Source organism: Mobula birostris, chromosome 9 (genome assembly GCF_030028105.1).
Source record: "Mobula birostris isolate sMobBir1 chromosome 9, sMobBir1.hap1, whole genome shotgun sequence".
Lineage (NCBI taxonomy): Eukaryota > Metazoa > Chordata > Chondrichthyes > Myliobatiformes > Myliobatidae > Mobula > Mobula birostris.
In genome coordinates, this window is record NC_092378.1 from 14,594,797 (window position 1) to 14,614,996 (window position 20,200).

At 40.4% G+C, this 20,200-nt stretch overlaps 1 protein-coding gene across 1 annotated transcript in view; it reads left to right on the forward strand.

Annotated features, from left to right (window-relative positions):
* lemd3 (LEM domain containing 3) overlaps positions 1 to 7,265 on the forward strand; it is a 47,547-nt gene extending 40,282 nt beyond the window's left edge. Inside the window, exons 8-13 of the mRNA XM_072267517.1 lie at positions 714 to 816; positions 920 to 1,098; positions 2,552 to 2,633; positions 3,222 to 3,327; positions 3,478 to 3,556; positions 5,547 to 7,265. Of these exons, the coding sequence (XP_072123618.1) occupies positions 714 to 816; positions 920 to 1,098; positions 2,552 to 2,633; positions 3,222 to 3,327; positions 3,478 to 3,556; positions 5,547 to 5,710 (713 nt within the window). The 3' untranslated portion in view covers positions 5,711 to 7,265. The remainder of the gene's footprint in view (positions 1 to 713; positions 817 to 919; positions 1,099 to 2,551; positions 2,634 to 3,221; positions 3,328 to 3,477; positions 3,557 to 5,546) is intronic.
* The last annotated feature ends 12,935 nt before the right edge of the window (positions 7,266 to 20,200 follow it).

Here is a 20,200-nt window from a genome sequence, read left to right on the forward strand (position 1 = left end):
AAAACAGTGAGTACAAGAATTTCAAGGGCATGTTACAGTAATGATTGGTTAGATGGCTCTTAGAGCATCGCATGCAGTTTTAGTTGCCACACTATAGAAAAGACATGATTCATCTACAGAGGATGCAGAAAAGATTCACAAGGAAGTTGCTTGAATTGGAGATCTTGAGTTCTAAGGAAAAATTGGAAGAGCTGGGTTTGTTTTCCCTCAATTCAAGTACCCTTTCACTTATAATATTATGCGATAGGGTAGGTAATCAGTCTTTCCATAGTCGACTATCTAAAACTAAAGGTCATTGGTTTAAGTTGAGAGGGATGAAGGTCTGGAGGGTAAATTTTCAAATTCAAGTTTAATTTCATTCAACCATGCATATGTACAGAGCTAAATGAAACATTGTTTCTTTGGGGCCAAGGTGCAAACCTCAATACATAGAGTTGAATGCAGCACATATAATTACGATAGTGTATACTATCATAAAATATTAGCATAAGTAAATAATATTAGTGCTATATAATCTTATACAAGTCCACACAAAAAGTAGTTGGTGTCTGAGGAGGTGATGAAAGTGGGTAATTATTAGACCCCTGTCTGCTATCCTCAAATTACAGACTTGCTGTCTCAAGTTGATTTAGTTGATATTTTATAGGAATGTATTGAAGTAGTTACCAATTAAATGATGGCTGACACTGGTTGGTTTGTTTTCTTGCTTTTAGATGTTTTAAAAAGCCATAATGAAGCCTGCCAAGAAAATAAGGATTTGCAGCCCTATTTACCTATTCCCCACGTACGTGATTCTTTAATACCACCTCAGAATAGGTAAGGCATTAATATTAAAGAACCAAAATAGAACCTTCCATTCACACCAAAGTATTTATGTTCTATGGTTCTATATTAATATTTTTGGGTTGAAAATTTTCAGGAAAAAAATGAAGAAGGCATGGCAAAGAGCTGTGGATTTTGTAGAAACCAATGAGTCCCGTATTCGGAAAGAAACTCAAAGAATAGGAGGAGGAGATATCTTAGTATGGAGGTGGATGCAGCCGTCTTCAACTTGTGATAAGGTTACAGTTGTGCCATCAAAAGTATGGCAAGGAAAAGGTATGAATTTGATTTACAAATCTCTGCATTTTTAAATGTATTGAATAAATTAACATTTACAGAAAACTAAGTTGAATACTGATCTTTCACAAGTCACCTTGATGTGATTTATGCAAACTAATCAATCACTTGGTGTATCACTCATTAGTGCAGTAAAGATGTTCTCAATGATAACAGCATATTAGAACGCTTTTGAGCTGTATGTAAATGTAATACATTCCTTCCTTTCTCTCCCAGACCTTTGATATTTAAAAGGAAAAATTAGCAAGTATTTATCCAGCTCCTTTCTGAATACTGCAATAGAAACTGCCTTCATCAATAGCCCCAGCACTTCACTCCAGTCCCAAATGTTTTTTTTTAGTTTTGACAGTTATATCTTATGTCCTTAGTTTTGTGACCCTTCAACCAGTGGAAGGAGGAGCTAAATATCCATTTTGTCTGCAGCATTCATGATTTCAGATACTTCTGTCAGATCTGCTTTCAGTTGCTCTGGAGGCAATCTGTGTGCTCTTTTGCAAGCTTCAATATTTTTATCATAAAGTAGTTCAATTTGCCATAATATGTATGTTCTGCCCTATATTTACCACTCTAAAACATTTAAAATACTAACTTAAAAAACTGCATTTTTTCCTCCCTGGTTTGCTAGCAATGCTTTGATTGGGTGGCTGTTCACTTTGGGTTTGCAGCTGCTGGGCATTTCAAGTCCCTTTGCATCAGTTAGGGTAATCAATTTCAGTTTAAAGTCAAAAGAATTTTGGCGGTCCAGATGTAGGTGGTGTGCATCTGGCTTTGTTTAACTACAGTGTCCTACAGAGTACGCTGCAAGGACTAGACTCTGAAATGACTTTTATTTAACACCGAGGAAGCAACCATTGGATTGAAATTCCAGGAATTATATACTGTAGTATTTATTGTTTTATTTGCACCAGAATTTGGTTGACAACAGGCATCACTGCCATCTTGATTTGTGGGCATTCCTCAGCTTCATTACCAGAAGCTGCATTGTGAAGTAATTTTGCATGTAAATACTAATAACAAGTGGCTGCAGATATTCTGCTAATGAGGTGGGAAGAGTAGTACAGGAATAATTAACTGTATTTGAAGCTGCAAACAAATATGAATTTAATATCTTTTGCTATTCAGGAGTAGAAATCCTCAAATCCCTTGTTGACTGAGACAGGACTGCTCTCAAGTCAACATTAGTTGTCACAATGATGGTAAACTGTAAACTTAGGATCACTAGAGGGAGTGCATTCACTCAGTCACTGACACATGCATTCCTAGCAAAAGTTCAATCTACCCCCAACCCCACCCCCCCCCAAGCAAAATGAACTTCCACCTTGATGCTTCAGTTTAAATAGTTTTTAATACTGGATGGATATGGTCTTGTAGAAAAATATTTTAAGAACCCATGTACAGTACAGCATTATGTTCTGATTTTTTTCTCGTGTAGCTTTCCACCTTGATGGTAGAAATTCGCCACCTAATAGTTTGACACCCTGTTTAAAGATCCGCAACATGTTTGACCCAGTCATGTAAGTATTACTGTGGCCAGAGTTGTACTTGTACATTAAAATATACATAACTAGATTTGTATAATTAAAAATAAAGGGTTGCAAATCATAACTCAAAAGCTTTGCTTTTTAATTTGTTTTTTTGTAATTATTGAAATGTGTTCAGCTACTGTGGTTTACCTAAATATCTAAGTCATGCTTCTGTTGTTTTATTAGCTATTTCATATTGGAATCAACTGCCAAATTATAAAGTAATATTCACTTAACAGACTTGTTCTTTCACCTTAGAAAGGTACCAAGTTAAATGTAGAATAATAATGCTGCCTAAATTGTCTTTCGATGTGCTAACAAAGTATCTATAGGTAGAAATATACAAATTGGGAAAGATATTAGTAATGGAGTAATTGTGTAAAGGAAGCTTTTGGTGGTGAAAATTAACACAACTGGTGTAAAAGACATAATAAAATTGAGATGCTTACACCAAACACTGCACAATCTACAGTTAAACGTAGATTTGCAAATGTCAGTTTACATGAATTGGTTACGTTTTATTGTACTAGAATTTTCCATTTATGTACCACCTTTCTGTTTAATTTCTGTATTTTATAGGGAGATTGGGGATGACTGGCATGTTGCAATCCAAGAAGCAATTCTAGAAAAATGCAGTGACAATGAAGGAATTGTTCATATTGCAGTAGATAAAAACTCACGTGAGGTAGGTCTACTATCTTTTTAAGACATATTCTGATTTCATTTTGATGTCTGAATGTGCAGCTTATTAGCTTGCTTAGTCTTTTTTTTTCTGTAATTGATGTGGTTTCCTTGTTTTTGTTCATGTACTGTAATTTCCTCTTCTCTGCTGCAGGGTTGTGTCTATGTAAAGTGTCTCTCTCCAGAATATGCTGGCAAGGCTTTTAAAGCACTTCATGGCTCATGGTTTGATGGTAAGATATTTTGAAATGCTCTTTCTTGTTTAAGTTTCACTTTGGTAGAATAATGTGCTGAATTTAAAAACAAAGTGAACAATCAGGGACATTGAAATCAAGAAGTACATATTAGCAGGAAAATTAATAATGCTAGTACTCTGTCTGCCTGAAACCATAAATGTCTTGCGTAGTAGTGGATGGAGTTATGTCATACATTAGAATCCAATGCTGTATTTGCCTTTTACATTCCCATTTGTAGTATTTCAGCCATATTGGTTGTGTGGAAGTGTTGTGCAAAGTCCCAGCTTTCTCAAATAAAATGTAGGCTATTGTAAAGTGGGACAAATATTACTTATAAATTTTGCTTAACTCTCCTTCCTGTCTCACTCACAACTTCACAAACATCTTCAACACTTCATTCATCCAGGCTGTTATCTGCGCATGCTTCAAATCAGTCGCCACCACCCTTGTACCAAAGAACTCTACACCTTCAGAACTAAATGACTACTGTCCAGTGGCACTGACACCAGTCCTCATGAAGTACTTTGAATTGCTGATAACAGCACATACCAAAAACTCCGTTCCTGCCATGTTGAACACACACCAATATGCTTTCTGACAGAAACACTCTATGACAGATGCTATAGCACCTGTCATGCACCTGGCCTTGACACACTTTGAAAACAAGGACATGTCTAAGAGTGCTGTTTCTGGATTTCAGTTCAGCATTGAACACTATTATCCCACAGATCTTGGTGAATAAACTCCTATTCTTTGGTCTAAATGCACCCCTGTGGAACTGGCTGCTGGACTTCCTAACAAACAGACCTCGCAGTCAGGGTACGCAACTGCTCCTCCCTACCCATCATCTTCAACATGGGTGCTTCCCATAACTGTGCTGAGTCCATTGCTGCACACTCTGCTCAAACATGACTGCATGACCAAACACCCAAGCGATCACATCGTCAAGTTCACCAATGACTCAACAGTGGTGGGACTCGTTAGCAACAATGATGAGACAGCCTTTCGGGAGGTGGTGGAAGAGCTTGAGGGCTGGTGCCAGACAATAACCACTTGCTGTAAACAAGACAAAGGAGATGGTTACTAATTTTAGGAGAACTTGCACCGCTCATACCGCCCCACCCTTGCAGCAGTGGAAATTGCTGTTAAAACTCCTGGGACTACACATCACTGACAACCTCTCATGGTCCCAGAACACATCCTGCACAGGCAAGAAAGCTCACCAGTGCCTTTACTTTGAGGTGACTGAAGAGAGCTGGACTTTGCACATCCATACTTTGGTCATTCTGCGCATGTGCAGTAGAGAGCATCCTAACAAGCTGCACCACTGCATGGTATGGAAACTGCACTATGGCAGACAGGAAGGCTCTACAAGTAGTCAAAGCTGCCCAATGCATCACTGGCACCAAAATACCCGCCATCTAGGACCTACGTACAGAAAGATGGTGGAAAAGAGTCAGTACCGTAATGAAGCTGCATTGCATCCATACAAGGACCACCAGACTCAACAGTTACGTCCCCAAGCAGTAGGGCTGATCAACTCCTCCCCCCCCGCCCCTCCACTAACTCCACCACTACTTTATTATTTCCCATCTGTCATTAAATGTACAGCCTAGCGTAACTTTATAAACATGCAATCACTTGTGTATATAAACTATCTCATGTATTTACTGTGTGTGTTTTTTTAATTATTGTGTTCTTTATCTTTTTGTGCTGCATTGGACTTGGAGTAACAATTAATTTCATTCTCCTAACACTTGTGTACAGAAAATGATATTAAACAATCTTGATTTGCAGTTTAATTTAAAAAAAATATTGGCATTTGATACTAAAGCTTAGTTATGTTTGTTTTGGATTGTGGCTTTTTTTCAAAGCATAAATAACATTTTGCAGTGATTTATTGCTCATGCAGAATATCACTTGTGAATATTAAGTTTTTGAATGCTTGTTTGAATTTTTATTTAATTAACTTCTTTTCATGTTTCAGGAAAGCTAGTGACTGTAAAATATCTGAGACTAGACCGCTACCATTATCGTTTCCCTCAGGCTGTCCATTGCAACACTCCCTTGAAACCATCAAATAGGTACATGAATTCAATGTCACATCTGCGTCTTCTAACCAACACAGCAAACTCTCAAGGAGCCTCATGAGACCTCTGCTACTCCTGCCAGTACTGTTATACTGCAGCAGGAGAAGTCCTGCTTGAATGCTCTGTCTTCCTTTTTACTGCTTTTATATGTACACTTTTTGTATTATAAGGACTGCATCTTTTGTGTAAGATGCCAGGAAGCTGAAGAAAATTTCCAAAGGAGCTATCTGTAGCATTGGTGTATTGGGATTATAAAATAGTTGTCTAGAAGTGAAAAAATGAGGCATGGCTTCCATGCAGTTGTTAATTCGTGGATAGGACATGAACTGTTTTGTTTACTGAAAGTTAAGAATGATATTTTTAGGTACATTAGACATTAATCATGTAGATTAAGTTCAAGTAGTATTTGACAATGGCTACATGAAAGGGCACCAACGGTTTTAACTTGACTGCTCAAAACCAATTTTCCATTTTTGGAGTCGTGATTTGCAGTGGGTCAGAAGTAAATGTATACAAGTAGTTTGGCACAGGACAGGGCAACCAGCTGAAAGCTACAGATAGCATAGTAGGAAGACTAGCTGAGTACTAACAGTACACAAAATATACAAGTGCATTTCAACTGTCTTGAATAAATTCAAACACTACTCAGAACAACTTTATAATGTAGCTGTCTGCTTACCAATAAGATCTGATTTTATTTTTGTGCACTTGGCATGTGTGGATTAAAATGGTACCATCTACAGAAAGGAGAAAACCAGCAGTGTTGCGTAATGCACCAAAATTTATAAAATGACCAAGTGCAGATTATTACAAAATGCAATTAAAGCTACTTATGTATTTTAATTCGCAACTTTATCTGTCCCTCAGTATATAAATAAAAGCAACCTATTTGACGGAACCATTTGTAAAATGAGTATAGTTTGGCATATAATCCTACTTTTATTGATTTTTATTCTGAATTTGGATCATATTCTGCAGTTTCAGACAGTGTTTCAGCATGGTATTGCACAAATGCACAATTTACTTAATAAACATGATGCACACTGCCTGCAGCAGAGCCTTACTGTGCCTTACCTCTGTGTGCTTGATACTGGCACTGTTTCGAACAGGAATGTAGTTTAATCCCAGTTTTAAAATGTTCCATTTACAAATCTGAAGAGCTTCTGTACAGCCTTTGTTGCACTTTGGTTTAAACAGTAGTACTAAAAGTAAAGTGAGGAAACTCACTGTTCCTTGAGTGCATTGTGTAATGGTATTGATATTGTTCATGTTGGGCCAATCCCTCGTGCACCTGACTGATCTGTTGTAAGAGTGGAAGTATGTGGATGTGGCATTTTTTTTTAAAAGGGCACCGCTTGATGCAGATGCATCTTTGAATTTTCCAGCTTCTCTGATGTATTTCATTTTATGTAAACATTGTACATTTATATATTGTAATATGTACCATTATCCAGCTTATTTTGCTTATAACTGTTAAGATTGACAATATCCCAACCTGCAAGACAGATGGGAAGGTGTATAATATCCAGAAGTTCAAAGTTCAGATGTTTAATGTAATTTGTCATTTGTCTTGTACAAAACAACTCTAATTAAAGGTTTACTAGGGGTTTTTAAAATACTGGTATTTGTGTATATTACTTGCAATCTTTATTAAGATTTGTATTATCTTGCCATAAGCACCTTCGAAGTAAAACATTTTCTAAGTTATTGTACAGTGACTGTTGAACAACTTGTTTTTATAACAAAATATTCCAGCAGGGGAATTGCGTTTCAATGTCACTTCAAAGCATTTCACAATTGGTATATTTACTTTGAAAACTTCTGTTTAACTATAAGTAACAGGCAGCTTGTACAGCCATGCCTCTTACACCAGATATATTTCTGGAGGTGAGTGGGTCAGATACATTGATCAAACAAATTTTGATGTTTTGCATTATCCCTGAATTAAACAACTTGGCATTAGTTATCTTACAATAAGATGACAGCTATTCTTAACTCCAATGGATATAGTCAAGTTTTACTCATAAGACAGCCCCCATCGTCCTAGGATTCAACATAGTGAACGTCAAGAATTGCACTGGATATCCCTCCTTGAATAAGGAGACAAACTGTTTAGTTCTCCAAATGTAGTTATACCATTGCCTTGTACAGTGCTAACAATGTTTTCTGTATGTTATCCCCCTTTGACAAAAATCAATGCCAAGAACTCTTCAAAAAGCTGATGGGAGACACCATATAGAACATATTTTGGAAATTTTGTTTTACCCTAAGTCATGTAATAAGTCTTTATCTTCACCATCTGTATGTGACTGGTAATACTGACATTTATTATCCATAGTAATTTCTCCTACCTGGTAGTTGAGCATCAACCACATTGGGTTGCAGGTAAGTGTAACGTGATGGTCCAATGGCTTCTTGGCTACCATTGCTGAGATTGTGTGTTTTTTTTTTTATTATTATTATTTAATTAAATTAAATTCCCCTTTGAGATTTCAACTAGTGTCTTTTGATCAGTGGTATTAACCTAGTGTACAAGGCACTTGGTCTGGATCAAGTGTGGTTAAGAAGTAGGAGCTAAGATAGAAGAAGTGGTCAGATTAGTTCTGAAAGATTTTTGGAGGGAATGTAATAGCTTAAGAGATTCATGGATGCAGAGTGATGGCTTTGTACAACAGGGAGCATGAAGTGAACTGCAAAATCCCTGTTTCAGTTTAGATATATTTGTATTACAGAATTGTAAATTCAGGTCTACATTTTGCATAAAGACTGCATTCTCCTCTCTGGAAGTGAAATTTAATTATGCAGCTTATCAGTGAAATACCATAGATGGAAAAATATGCAGGGAATTTCATTTGCAATGTGTGCATACAAATTTCATGTGTGTGTTAAGAATGCCAATGAAGTGACCTCATTCTACAAAATGTGTTTAGAATGTTATCTGGTGACCTGGAGTGGTATTTACTACTTCAGATGAATTATTGATTCCACACAAAATTAGCAAGATTTTCACAGCTCTCCAATGATGCTATGTTATTTAAAGGTGCACTCATTTTATATACGCCCCTGAATTCTACTACAGAGCTCTCAGCAGGCTGATTTGATTGAAAGCATTTCTCTAATCACTACTGTGACTCAATGGGTGACACCTCTGCATCCAAAACTTTTTTCTAGCTTGTGTATTTCGGTAATGATTCAGTGATGATCCCATGGGTGTGTTGCAGAGCAGAAATGCCAAGGCACCAAGGAACAGGTGCAAGAAGAGCTCAGATCTACCCTTCTGTTTCATCCTGTTCAAGGGACATGTTCACTGAGGTCAAGATTTTCTAAATGGAGCTTCCTAGCCTCTAGATCATTTTAGGTGGCCATGGCGGACCTGTGTTACATTTCAGAGATTATTATCCACTACTTCAGTAGGTGTTCAAAGAAATACAACTTTTACCATCAGTGGAGTGCATGAGATTATGGAGGTAGATGGATTTATGCACTTTTTGGACATTGAACTGGATGATGTTTGTGTCAAAGCATGTCATGGTATTACAGGAAAGATGTTAGCATGGATAGAGCATTGGCTGATTAGCAGGAGGCAAAGAGTGGGAATAAAGAGGGCTTTTTCTGGGTGCACACACAATGCTGGTGGAACGCAGCAGGCCAGGCAGCATCCATAGGAAGAAGCACAGTTGAAGTTTCAGGCTGGGACTCTTCGTCAGGACTAACTGAAAGAAGAGATAGTAAAAGATTTGAAAAGGGGAGGGGGAGATCCAAAATGACAGGAAGGGAAGGGATAGAGCTAGGAGCTGGAAAGTTGATTGGCAAAAGGAACAAAAGTTGACTTTCCGCCAGAGAAAGCAGGATCTCCCAGTGGCCACACATTGTAATTCCACGTCCCATTCCCATTCTGATATGTATCCACGGCCTCCTCTACTGTCAAGATGAAGCCACACTCAGATTAGAGGAACAATGCCTTGTATTCCATCTGGGTAGCCTCCAACCTGATGGCATGAACATTGACTTCTCTAACTGCCCCTCCTCCCATTCTCACCCATCCCTTATTTATTTATTACTTTTTTTTTCCTTTTTTTTTCTCTCTCCCTCTCAATTACTACTTGCCTGCTCACCATCTTCCTCTGGCACTCCCCTCCTCCTTTCTTTCTCCTAGGCCTCCCGTCCCATGATCCTCTCCCTTCTCCAGCCTTGTATCCCTTTTGCCAATCAACTTTCCAGCTCCTAGCTCTAACCCTCCCCTCCTGTCTTCTATCATTTTGGGTCTCCCCCTCCCACTTTCAAATCTCTTACTATCTCTTCTTCCAGTTAGTCCTGATGAAGGATCCTGACCTGAAACGTCAACTGTGCTTCTTCCTGTGGATGCTGCTTGGCCCGCTGCATTCACCAGCATTTTGTGTGTGTTGCTTGAATTTCCAGCATCTGCTGATTTCCTCGTGTTTGCCTTTTCTGGCTGGCTGCTGGTTCCACAGGGGGTCTCTATTGGGACCACTTATTTCTCTATTATGTCAATGATTTGCATTACAGAATTGATGGCTTTGTGGCCAAGTTTGTGTACAATATGAAAATAGGTGGAGGGGCAGGTAGTGGTAGGGAAGCAGAGAGGCTACAGAAGGACCTGGGAGTCCTTGCACAGGATTCCCTAAAGTTGAACTTGCAGGTTGAGTTGGTGAAGCGGAAGGAAATTGCAATGTTGGCATTTCAAGAGGACTACAAAATAAAAGCAAGAATGTAATATTGAGTCTTTATAAATGCTCAGATGAGGACTTGGAGTATTGCAAGCAGTTATGAGCCCCTTATCTAAGAAAGGATGTGCTGACATTGAAGAGGGTTCAAAGGAGGTTCACAAAAATGATTCCAGGATTGAAATGCCTATATGAGGAGCATTTGATGGCTTTGGCCCTGTACTCGAATTCAGAATGAGGGTGGATCTCATTGAAACTATCAAATGTTGAAAGGCCTCAATAGAGTGGATGTGGAGAGCATGTTTCCTATGGTGGGGGAGACTAAGGCCAGAGAACACATCCTCGGAATAAAGGGGCATTCATTTAGAACAAAGATGAGTTTCTTTAGCCAGAGTGCTAAAGAGTGGATCTGTGGAATGTTGTCACGGCACTGTGGAGGCCAAGTCATTGGATGTATTTGAAGCAAGGGTTGATAGATTCTTGATTAGTCAGGGCATGAAGGGATATGGGGAGAAGGCAGGAGATTGGGGCTGAAGGGGAAATGAATCAGCCATGAAGAAGTGGTAGAGCAGACTCAATGGACTAATTCTGAGCCTACATCTTAAGTTCTCATGTGTTCAGTCTTAATTGTAAATATTAATGCAACCTGAATGTATAAAATGTGATTAAACATGAAGGGGAATTTCTTATGATCAATGTCTTATTATTTGTAGAGGTTAATAGTCTCTATGGTGCTTCCCGTCTTTTAGTTTGTCAAGCAGGAGAAACAATAAGCATTTGAAAAACATTAGCATTCCCTCATACACTTCCCTGTAATTATCCACGTCCCTCCTTCCCAATACATGGCAGATTGCTTGTACTGAGCGAGCTTCTGTATGAAGTACAGGTGGTCCCTGGATAATGAAGTAGTGCAGGTTCTTAAGTATGCATATTATGCCTGTAACTCAACAAAAATCACTGGCAATCATATTCCTGTAGAATTTTAATGATTGTATTGAATGTACGTAAGACTAACAACAATAATTGTTGTGGAGAGTAATGAAATTAGTTCTCCATATATGGAAATTAGTGTTGAATTTAATAATATGAGAGCTACCTTTACATAGAGGGGTTACCCATCATCTGGACATTCTTGGTCTGATGTTGGCCTGTATTCCCCTCTAATCTAAAAGTTCATTTTATTGTCAATGTATGCATGTACAATACAACTCTTGATATTTGTCTATTCCAGATAGTTATGGGTATTGACAGAAAGAAGTCATCAACTCCCCATCCCCACCACTCAAAAGAATATAAAACTCACAGACCCCAAAATCCCCCTCCACCATAGAAAAAAACAGCAGTAACAGTCCTGACCCTGGGGGGGGGGGGGGGGGTAGATAACAAAACACTGAGAAACCAATATGAAATACAGTCCAATAATCACACAAATCTCAGAATATCAGAAACTTTTGTCAACATATGAGGAGAGCAGCTGAGTGCCAAAGCTGAAACAGCACGTAACAAGCAGTTACAAGTGATAGTTTTTGTCATGGAATTTCATGTAACTTGGAATACAAATGGAATAAACTATTGCTGTAAATGAGACAGTAGCTGTCTCCTACCATTCCCTCTTCATTTTGGACAACTGCCATAAAGGATCCCTCCTCTTCTCCATGCCTTCCTGTATTGAGATCAGGTTTGAGGTGGGGTGCATCATCCCTTTGCTCCATTGCCCCTCTATCCTAACAACAAAGTGAGCAGTTCACAACACTTGTAGCAATGCTCTGCTCTGGTGTATGATGTGTGCCTTTAGACATCTGGAACCTTCACACTTTTCAACATTGCAACAGCCAGTAGCTGTGCTGTTTTAAATCTAAGGTTATCTTAGTGGATCTACATCCCCATCTTGCCAGCTTGTTTGGCTTCATGTGAATTCTGCAGAAGTGGAGATGTGTGCCAATTTAGGAATAAAAGTATTTCTCGGCACCAGTGCTTTCTGGCATCCTATTAAATACATGAAAAGCAAGAAAGCATTTCAATTAAAATATCAATGGACTGCATTAGTTAAATACCTTTTAACGCGATTCATAGTGTGTTATTTACAAATTTGTGTGCCTTGGCATACCAGCACATACTACATTTGAGAAGGTAATGGTGAACTACCTTTTTGAACTGTTGTAGTCCTTCTGATGAAAGTAGCCCTATTGGGTAAAGTTTCTGGATCTAGCCATCATTAGTCCAGACATTGAATGTCATGTCTGAATACTGTGTGAACTGGAGAGGTTAACATGGGTAATTGCATTCCCACACACCTGTTCATGCCCCCTTTGGTGATAGAAGTTGCAATCAGAGTAGTCTGTGAATAACTACAAAACGTAGTTTTGATGCCTATTGGCTAGTTGTTGCCTTTGTTTCAATATGTACATATAACGTCACAGAAATGCATACAATGTACATCCTGAAATTCTTTTTCTTTGCAAACATCCATGAAAACTGAGGAGTGCCCCAAAGAATGAGTGACAGTTAAATATTAGAACCCCAAAGACACCCCCAGCTCCCCTCCCCACCTGCACAAACAGCAGCAAAGCAACGACTCCCCTCCCTTCCCCACCAGCAAAAAAAGCATCGGCGCCCTCCAATCACTGAAGTATGCTGCAAAACATCAATAAGACACAGACTTGCAGTACCCCAAATGCTACTCGTTCACCCAGTAATTTGACATACCACAAGCTTTCTCTTTCTCCCTAACAAGGGAAAAAGAGATGTCCCGGTTTCACAGTGAGAGGGGGGATGTAACAAACAACTCGCTGATTTATGGTATTGAAAGTTTGTTGCATCATTTTTTCCGAGCAAGGGGTGGAAGAAATGAGTGATTGGGGTACTATAAAAGATGATGGCATAAGAAAGTGGCATCCATCATTAATGAAACTCAGTACCCAAGACATACTCTCTTATTACTACCGTCAGGGAAGAGGTATAAAAGCCTAAAGAGATACACACAAACATTTTAAGTTCAGCTTCTTCCCTTCCATCAGATTTCTGAACAAGTTCACTTTTTGCTAGAGTACCTGTTATAAAATGCTGGAGGAAATCATCAGGTCAGGCAAGGAATAAAGAGTTGACCTTTAAGGCCGGGACCATTGATCAGGACTGGAAAGAAGCCAGGGTAAGAAGGTGGGGGAGAGGGGAAAGAGCACAAGCTACAGTAGAAGGTGATGGGTAAAGCCAGGTTGAGGTGGGAGGTGTAATGAAAGGAGAAGATATGTGATAGGTGGAAAAGTTAAAGGGTTGAAGAAGGAGGGATCTGATGGGAGAGGAGAGTGTACCATGGGAGAAAAGAAGAGATGAGGGGAGCCGGAATGGAAAAGAGAGAAGAGGGGTGAAATTGATGTTCATGCTGTTAGGTTGGAGAGGCTGCCCAGATGGAATATGAGGTGTGGCTCCTCCAACCTGAGAGCGGCCTCATCATGGCAGTTGAAGAAACCATGGACTGACTCACCTTCTGCTCTCTTCTTGCACTAATTTTTGTAACTTATAGGAATATTTTTCTGAATTACATCATACTGCTGCCACAGAGCAAAAAAGTCTCACCGCATGTCAGTGCTAATAAACCCCATTCTGGTGTCTTGAGAGTTGTTGACGTTGCATTCATCCAGCGTTAGAAGTATTCCATCACACTTCTGACCTGAGCCTTGTTGAAACTGAGAAGATCCTGTGGTGGCAGGTCATCCTTGTGTAGGAGAATGTTTGAGCTCCTAGTTCATGAAGACCCTCTGGATAATGATGGGGTGGGGTGGTCAGCATTGGTAAAGTTGTTGAGTGTCAAGAGCTGGTAGTTAGATTCTCTTGCAGCAGAGGATCATTGCCTGATAACCTTGTGGTGTGAATGCCACATGACAATTATTGGTCCATGCCTGAATGTTGTCTAAGTTGTAGTGCATGCAGACATAGGCTGCTTCATTTGCCGAGGAGTCATGAATGGGACTGAAAATCGTGCAAGCATAAGCAAATATTCTTTGAAAACTGTAAATTATTTGACATTATTAAGGCAATATTTTGCCTGCAGTGTTAGTGCTATCTTAATGTTCTGAAAAAGGCATTTCATGCTGTAACGGGTGGCGCAGTGATTTACGCTCTGATTTAGGATCAGGGTTCAATTCCCACCATTATCCATAAGGAATTTGTACATTCTCCAATTGACCATGTGGGTTTCTTCCGGGTATTCTGATTTCCTCCCACATTCTAAAGACGTATGGTATGGGGTAGTGGGTTGTGTGTATGCCAAGTTGAACCAGAGGCATGGTGATACTTGTGGGCTACCTCCAGCACATCCTTGGACTATGTGGGTTGTAGGCACAAAATGACATATTTAACTGTATGTTTCTATGTATGCATAACAAATAAAGCTAATCCTTTTTTTAAAAAAAAAGAACTGGCTCATGATTCTTCCCAAGCATTGCACTACTCTAGTCATTATACATTATATAAATAGGATTTAGCTTATTTAATTGAATGGTGAATTTTGTTTCCTTATTTGCTGAATCAGGAATTTTAGGATGGGACAGGAACAAGAGAATTTGTTTGCTCTTACTCTGTTTAATGTACTTTGGAGCTGTTAAGGATATTTGTCTCTGCATTTTAAAAGATTTCTTGCTATGAGCTTGATCCAAAAAAATAGTTTGCCACAGTTTTCTGTTACATGATATCCCACTGCTCAGTTTAGTTTAATACGAGTTTGACTGTCTTGGTAAAAAGACTACATAAAGTAATCAAATATTAAAATCCAACTTTCTCCAGTGTTATGTACTTATGTGTCTGATTTTATAGAAAGCAACACATACAAAGTGCTGGAGGAACTCTGCAGGTCGGGCAGTATTTATGGATAAGAATAAACAGGTAACATTTCAGGTCGAGACCCTTCTTCAGGACTGAGAAGGAAGGGGGAAAACACCAGAAGAAAGTGTGGGGGGAGGGGAATGAGGCTAGCTGGAAGGTGATTGGTAAAGCCAAGTGGGTGGAAAGGTAAAGGACTAGAGAAGAAGGAATCTGAGAGGAGAGAAGAGTGGACCATAGGAGAAGGGGAAGGAGGAAGGGACTGAGGGGAACGTGATTGGCAAGTGAGAAAAGGTAAAAGGCTAGGGTGGGAAATAGAAGAAGAGGTGAGTGTTTTTTTAATATCAGATGGACAAATTGATATTCATGCCATCAAGTTCAAAGCTACCCAAATGGAATATAAGGTGTTACTCCTCTACCCAGAGCGTGGCCTCATTCTGGCACAAGAGGAGGCCAGGGGCTGACATGTCAGAATGGGAATTCGAATTAAAATGTTTGGCCACTGAAAAGTTCCACTTCTGGTGAATGGAGCAGAGGTGCTCGGCAAAGTGGTCCCACAATTTACAACGAGTCTCACCCAATATAGAGGAGGCCGTATTGGCCGTAACAGACACAATAGGCGACTCTAGCAGATTTGAGGGTGAAGTGATTTTATAGAAGTCTTGCAAACCCTGGCTTTAAATTCAGAATTGGTTTAGTAGGATAATTGAGTTATCCAATGGCTGATGGCCATCATTTGTGCTTTATTTGCCATTTCCTTCCCCCCATCGCCAACATTTTTGTCTGCCCCTAATTTTCCACAAACCGTGTAGCTTGCTGCTGCAGTTAAAAGAAGAGAGCATTCCTGTGGATTCACTCCACACTGGTTAAGAATAGTCGACTAAAGGGAGGACATTAATGAACCAGATGGGTTTTTCGTAAGAACTTAGTGGTTTTACTAACGCAGCGACTGATATCAGCTTTTTATTTCCAGATGTATTTAGTTGAAATGTAAAATAAAATAAAATGAAACTCCTTGTGATGATATTTGAACTGGTCTTTCTAGAATCAGACCTGTAGTGACTAAATCACCATAAGGCATTGGAACAGAATTAGGTTATTCAACACATCAAGTCTGCTCTGCCTTTTGTGGCCATCAAATTCCACAGATTCACCACTTTCTGTCAAAAGAAATTCCTCCTCATCTCTGTTCTAAAGACTCATCTTTCTATCTGAGGCTGCACCCTCTGCTCCTAGACACACCGACTTTTGGAAACATCCACTGCATGTCCACTGTCTGGGGCTCCCAAACAGCTATGGATTTTACCATGTCAACTCTTTTTTTAATGGCTGTTACCATTACGTGCCATGTTGTTTGATGTAGGCAATCATAGTGACCATGATTGTTCTACCAAATTTTTCCACAGAAATTCTTTGCCATTGCCTTCTTCTGCACAGTGTCTTTACAAGGTATGTGACCCCACCTGCTCATCTGCTCATACATACAACCATCCACCACCTGCTCCCATGGCTTCATGTGACCCTGATCCAGTGGGGAGAAAGCAGGTCATAGAACTGCAGTCCTCAGTCTGGCAGAGGGAAAGAGTGCCTTACACCTCCTTTAGTAGAGCCATATCTCCAACCCCCTCCCACATTTTAATAGTAATTTGTCGTATTTCAAATGTTGATATGTAAGGCAGTTATGTTATAAGACGGCGGGAGGAGAAGATGGCAGCACGCTGCGCTTGCGCAGCCCTCCGGTGAAAAATGATATTGTATCTGTTAAATAGGGGCCGTGGACAATTCTGATTTGATGGAGAATGGACGTGAAAGCACAGAGGAACATCTGGAGAAATTTCTGAAATGCCTGTCCGCTGCTGTCATTACTGTGTGGTTCGGAATCTTTCGGAGGATAGGCCTCAAAATCCCCGGCCTTGCCTGCTTTTGGCGACCGAGAAGGAGGTCGAATCATTCAGACAGAGATGGCGCTCAGTACTCGATGTCGGAGAGCTGATCAGAGTTCGAAGTTTTCTGATGACTCAGAGTTGGATTGTGGTCGGCATTGCAGGGAGAGTTTTTTTTCCTTCTCCCGTCTGTGTGAGATGTGGGACATTTGAGAAACTTTGAACTTTACTGTGCTCACGGACTTCTTCATCAAGTTATGGTATTGTTGCACTGTTGTAACTATATGTTATAATTATGTGGTTTTGTCAGTTTTTTCAGTCTCGGTTTGTCCTGTGTTTTGTGATATCACACCAGAGGAAATAATGTATAATTTCTTAATGCATGCAATACTAAATGACAATAAAAGAGGACTACGTGTCTTCATAATCATATGCAGAGTATATTGTGATTGAGAATTAGTCCACCTTTGACTATTATATCACATTGTCAAGTGATGCTTCTGTTCCCCCCCCCCCCCACCTTGTCAAGTGAGACACATCATACTGTGGGTACTTGGAACATTTTTACCTTTAATACCCAGAGCCAAATTCAACCTGATCAAACGTGGTTACAACACAAAACAGCTGCAGGAGAAATTGCCCTCCATCATATTGCACCCACAGACAAGGTACAATTGGAGAATTAGCCATTCCAAGCTGCCTCATGGATAAACGATTTGAATAATTTTCTGCCATCTGACTTGTTTCATTGTATTTTTAAAAATAATTTTGATCCAATCTATCACGAACAAGAGAAAATCTGTAGGTGTTGGAAATTCAAGCAACACACACAAAATGCTGCCTGACCTGCTGAGTTCCTTCAGCATTTTGTGTGTGTTGCTTCATCCAATCTATGTTTGTAATTAATGTTATTTGGTTTGGTTGTTCGTCCATTGTCATTGGTGAAGACCTCGACACCATTATGATGATGATAATGGTGTCGAGACTAGCACTTGATTTGGATTTAAGTGAGGGAGAGTTGCACAGTGTCAGCCTCACTCTCTCTTCCCAATTCCCATCTGGATCCAGTGGCAAGACAACAGTCGAGACGGCTGGAGATGAGACTAGGCGCAGTGGATGACCAGGACGTCTTCTGTGTCTTGTCCTGCTCTACACGTTCCACAACGCTTGCAGAGACCGCCTTCTTGACCGTTGGACCTTCCATTGGTCTCGTCCGCTCAATCCGCCGGAGTCTGTTTTCACATGCTGGGATAGACAACTCCCTATCTCACCGAGGGTTTGAGACCCGTCGGATACCCTCACCTGGTTTAGCCGGCTTGTCGAAGCCATTGCCCGGGTTGTGGACACTGTCGTGTGCAAACAGCTACGGGGAGCCACAGGTGAGAGCTGAGTGCCAGGTGGGGACCAAAGGTGGACTAACCGCCTTGAAAAAACATAGAAACATAGAAAATAGGTGCAGGAGTAGGCCATTCGGCCCTTCGAGCCTGCACCGCCATTTATTATGATCATGGCTGATCATCCAACTCAGAACACCGCCCCAGCCTTCCCTCCATACCCCCTGACCCCCGTAGCCACAAGGGCCATATCTATGCTCCCCCACCAGAGATGCTACCCCTCCCTGACACCCCATACACCTCAATTAATGTTAGTTATTTATACAGTGTGGAACAGGCTCTTCTGGCCCTTCAAGCCACACTGCCCAGCAACCCCTGACAACCCCGATATAACCCTAACCTAATCTTGGGTCAATATACGGTGACCAACTAACCTATCCAGTAGGTCTTTTGACTGTGAGAGGAAATCAGAGCACCTGGAGAAAGCCCACTCATTCCACAGGGAGGATGTACAAACTCCTTATGGAAAATGTCAGGGATTGAACTCCAAACTCCGAATACCCAAGCTGTAATAGCATTGTGCTAACCGTCACACTACCGCAGCACCCTTCTTCGGGATTCAAATACGTCCTTGTAGGTTTTAGTCTGTAACCTTTATATGCAACCCTTGGGTAGATAATTTTGGCTTTACTTGGCAGTCACAACCTTTGGACCTCACTGCATGTTCCATCAGGTCTGAGTGCCGTGGCCAAGATCTGCTGGCATCTTGGACCAGGAAAAGTTCTTAGATTCCTCCAATGTATATGCACACTGTATATTTTGGCCAGTTATATTTAACTACCAGGAATTATCACAGTGGTTTTTGTGCCTGTGTGTTATAAAATGTAGAACAGTACATCACAGAAACAGGCCCTTCAGCCCACAATGTTGTGCCAAACCAATTAAATTAGTAATCAAATGGTCAATGAACCTAACCTTTCTGCCTACTCAATGCCCATATCCTTCCATTACCCTCACAGTCATGTGCCTATCTTCGTCTCTTGAAAGCCCCTCATGTGGGGTTTTCAAGATGGCGGCGCAGTGAAAGGTCTGTATGCTGACCCCAGCACCGCAACACTGATAATTTCACATGTAAACCTATCAGTTCCAACTTTTTTTTAAAATGCCCAAGTGTCGGATTTAATAACATGAACATTGATGAATATTTTTCTTTTGGAGTTGCTTCAGTACCATACCATCGAAAAGTACCGGAAAGGCAGCCAGGATGGACTGCACAGAGCGCTCGCCCAGGGCTGAGGAGCTAGTTGCTGCTCGCTAAGCTAACACGTTGGATCCTGCTTTTCGTCAAGTAAATCAGGAAGCTACGGAGAATATATCCAAAATGATGGACGAGAAGCTGGGTCCACTCTCTCTAATGCTCCAGAACTACACACTGGAGCTTAAAAATCTTGATGCAAGAACGACCGAGGCCAAGGGCCTAGTTTCCGCGGTAGAAACTGTAGCTGATCAAGCCCAAAGCCGCATCTGGGTGTTAGAAAAGCAAGTTCAAAGTGTTACATACCTCATGGATATCTTGTGACTGTCTTATGACCATGATGTAATTGAGTAGCTGATGAGCATGATGTAATGGTCTTTTGGAGGTCACCTGATGTAATTTTCCCGCCGATGTGAGGTCACTTGATGACATGTTCACCTCGGGTATAAAAGGAGACCCCTGGGGTGACACAGCTAGTTTTCCAGTTAGAACGTCAACCAGATACTCTGCTCTGTTGCGTCTCTGCCTTACGACGCAGTTTTGATTTAAAACGGAGTTTTAAGTTCTATTGTAAGGTAC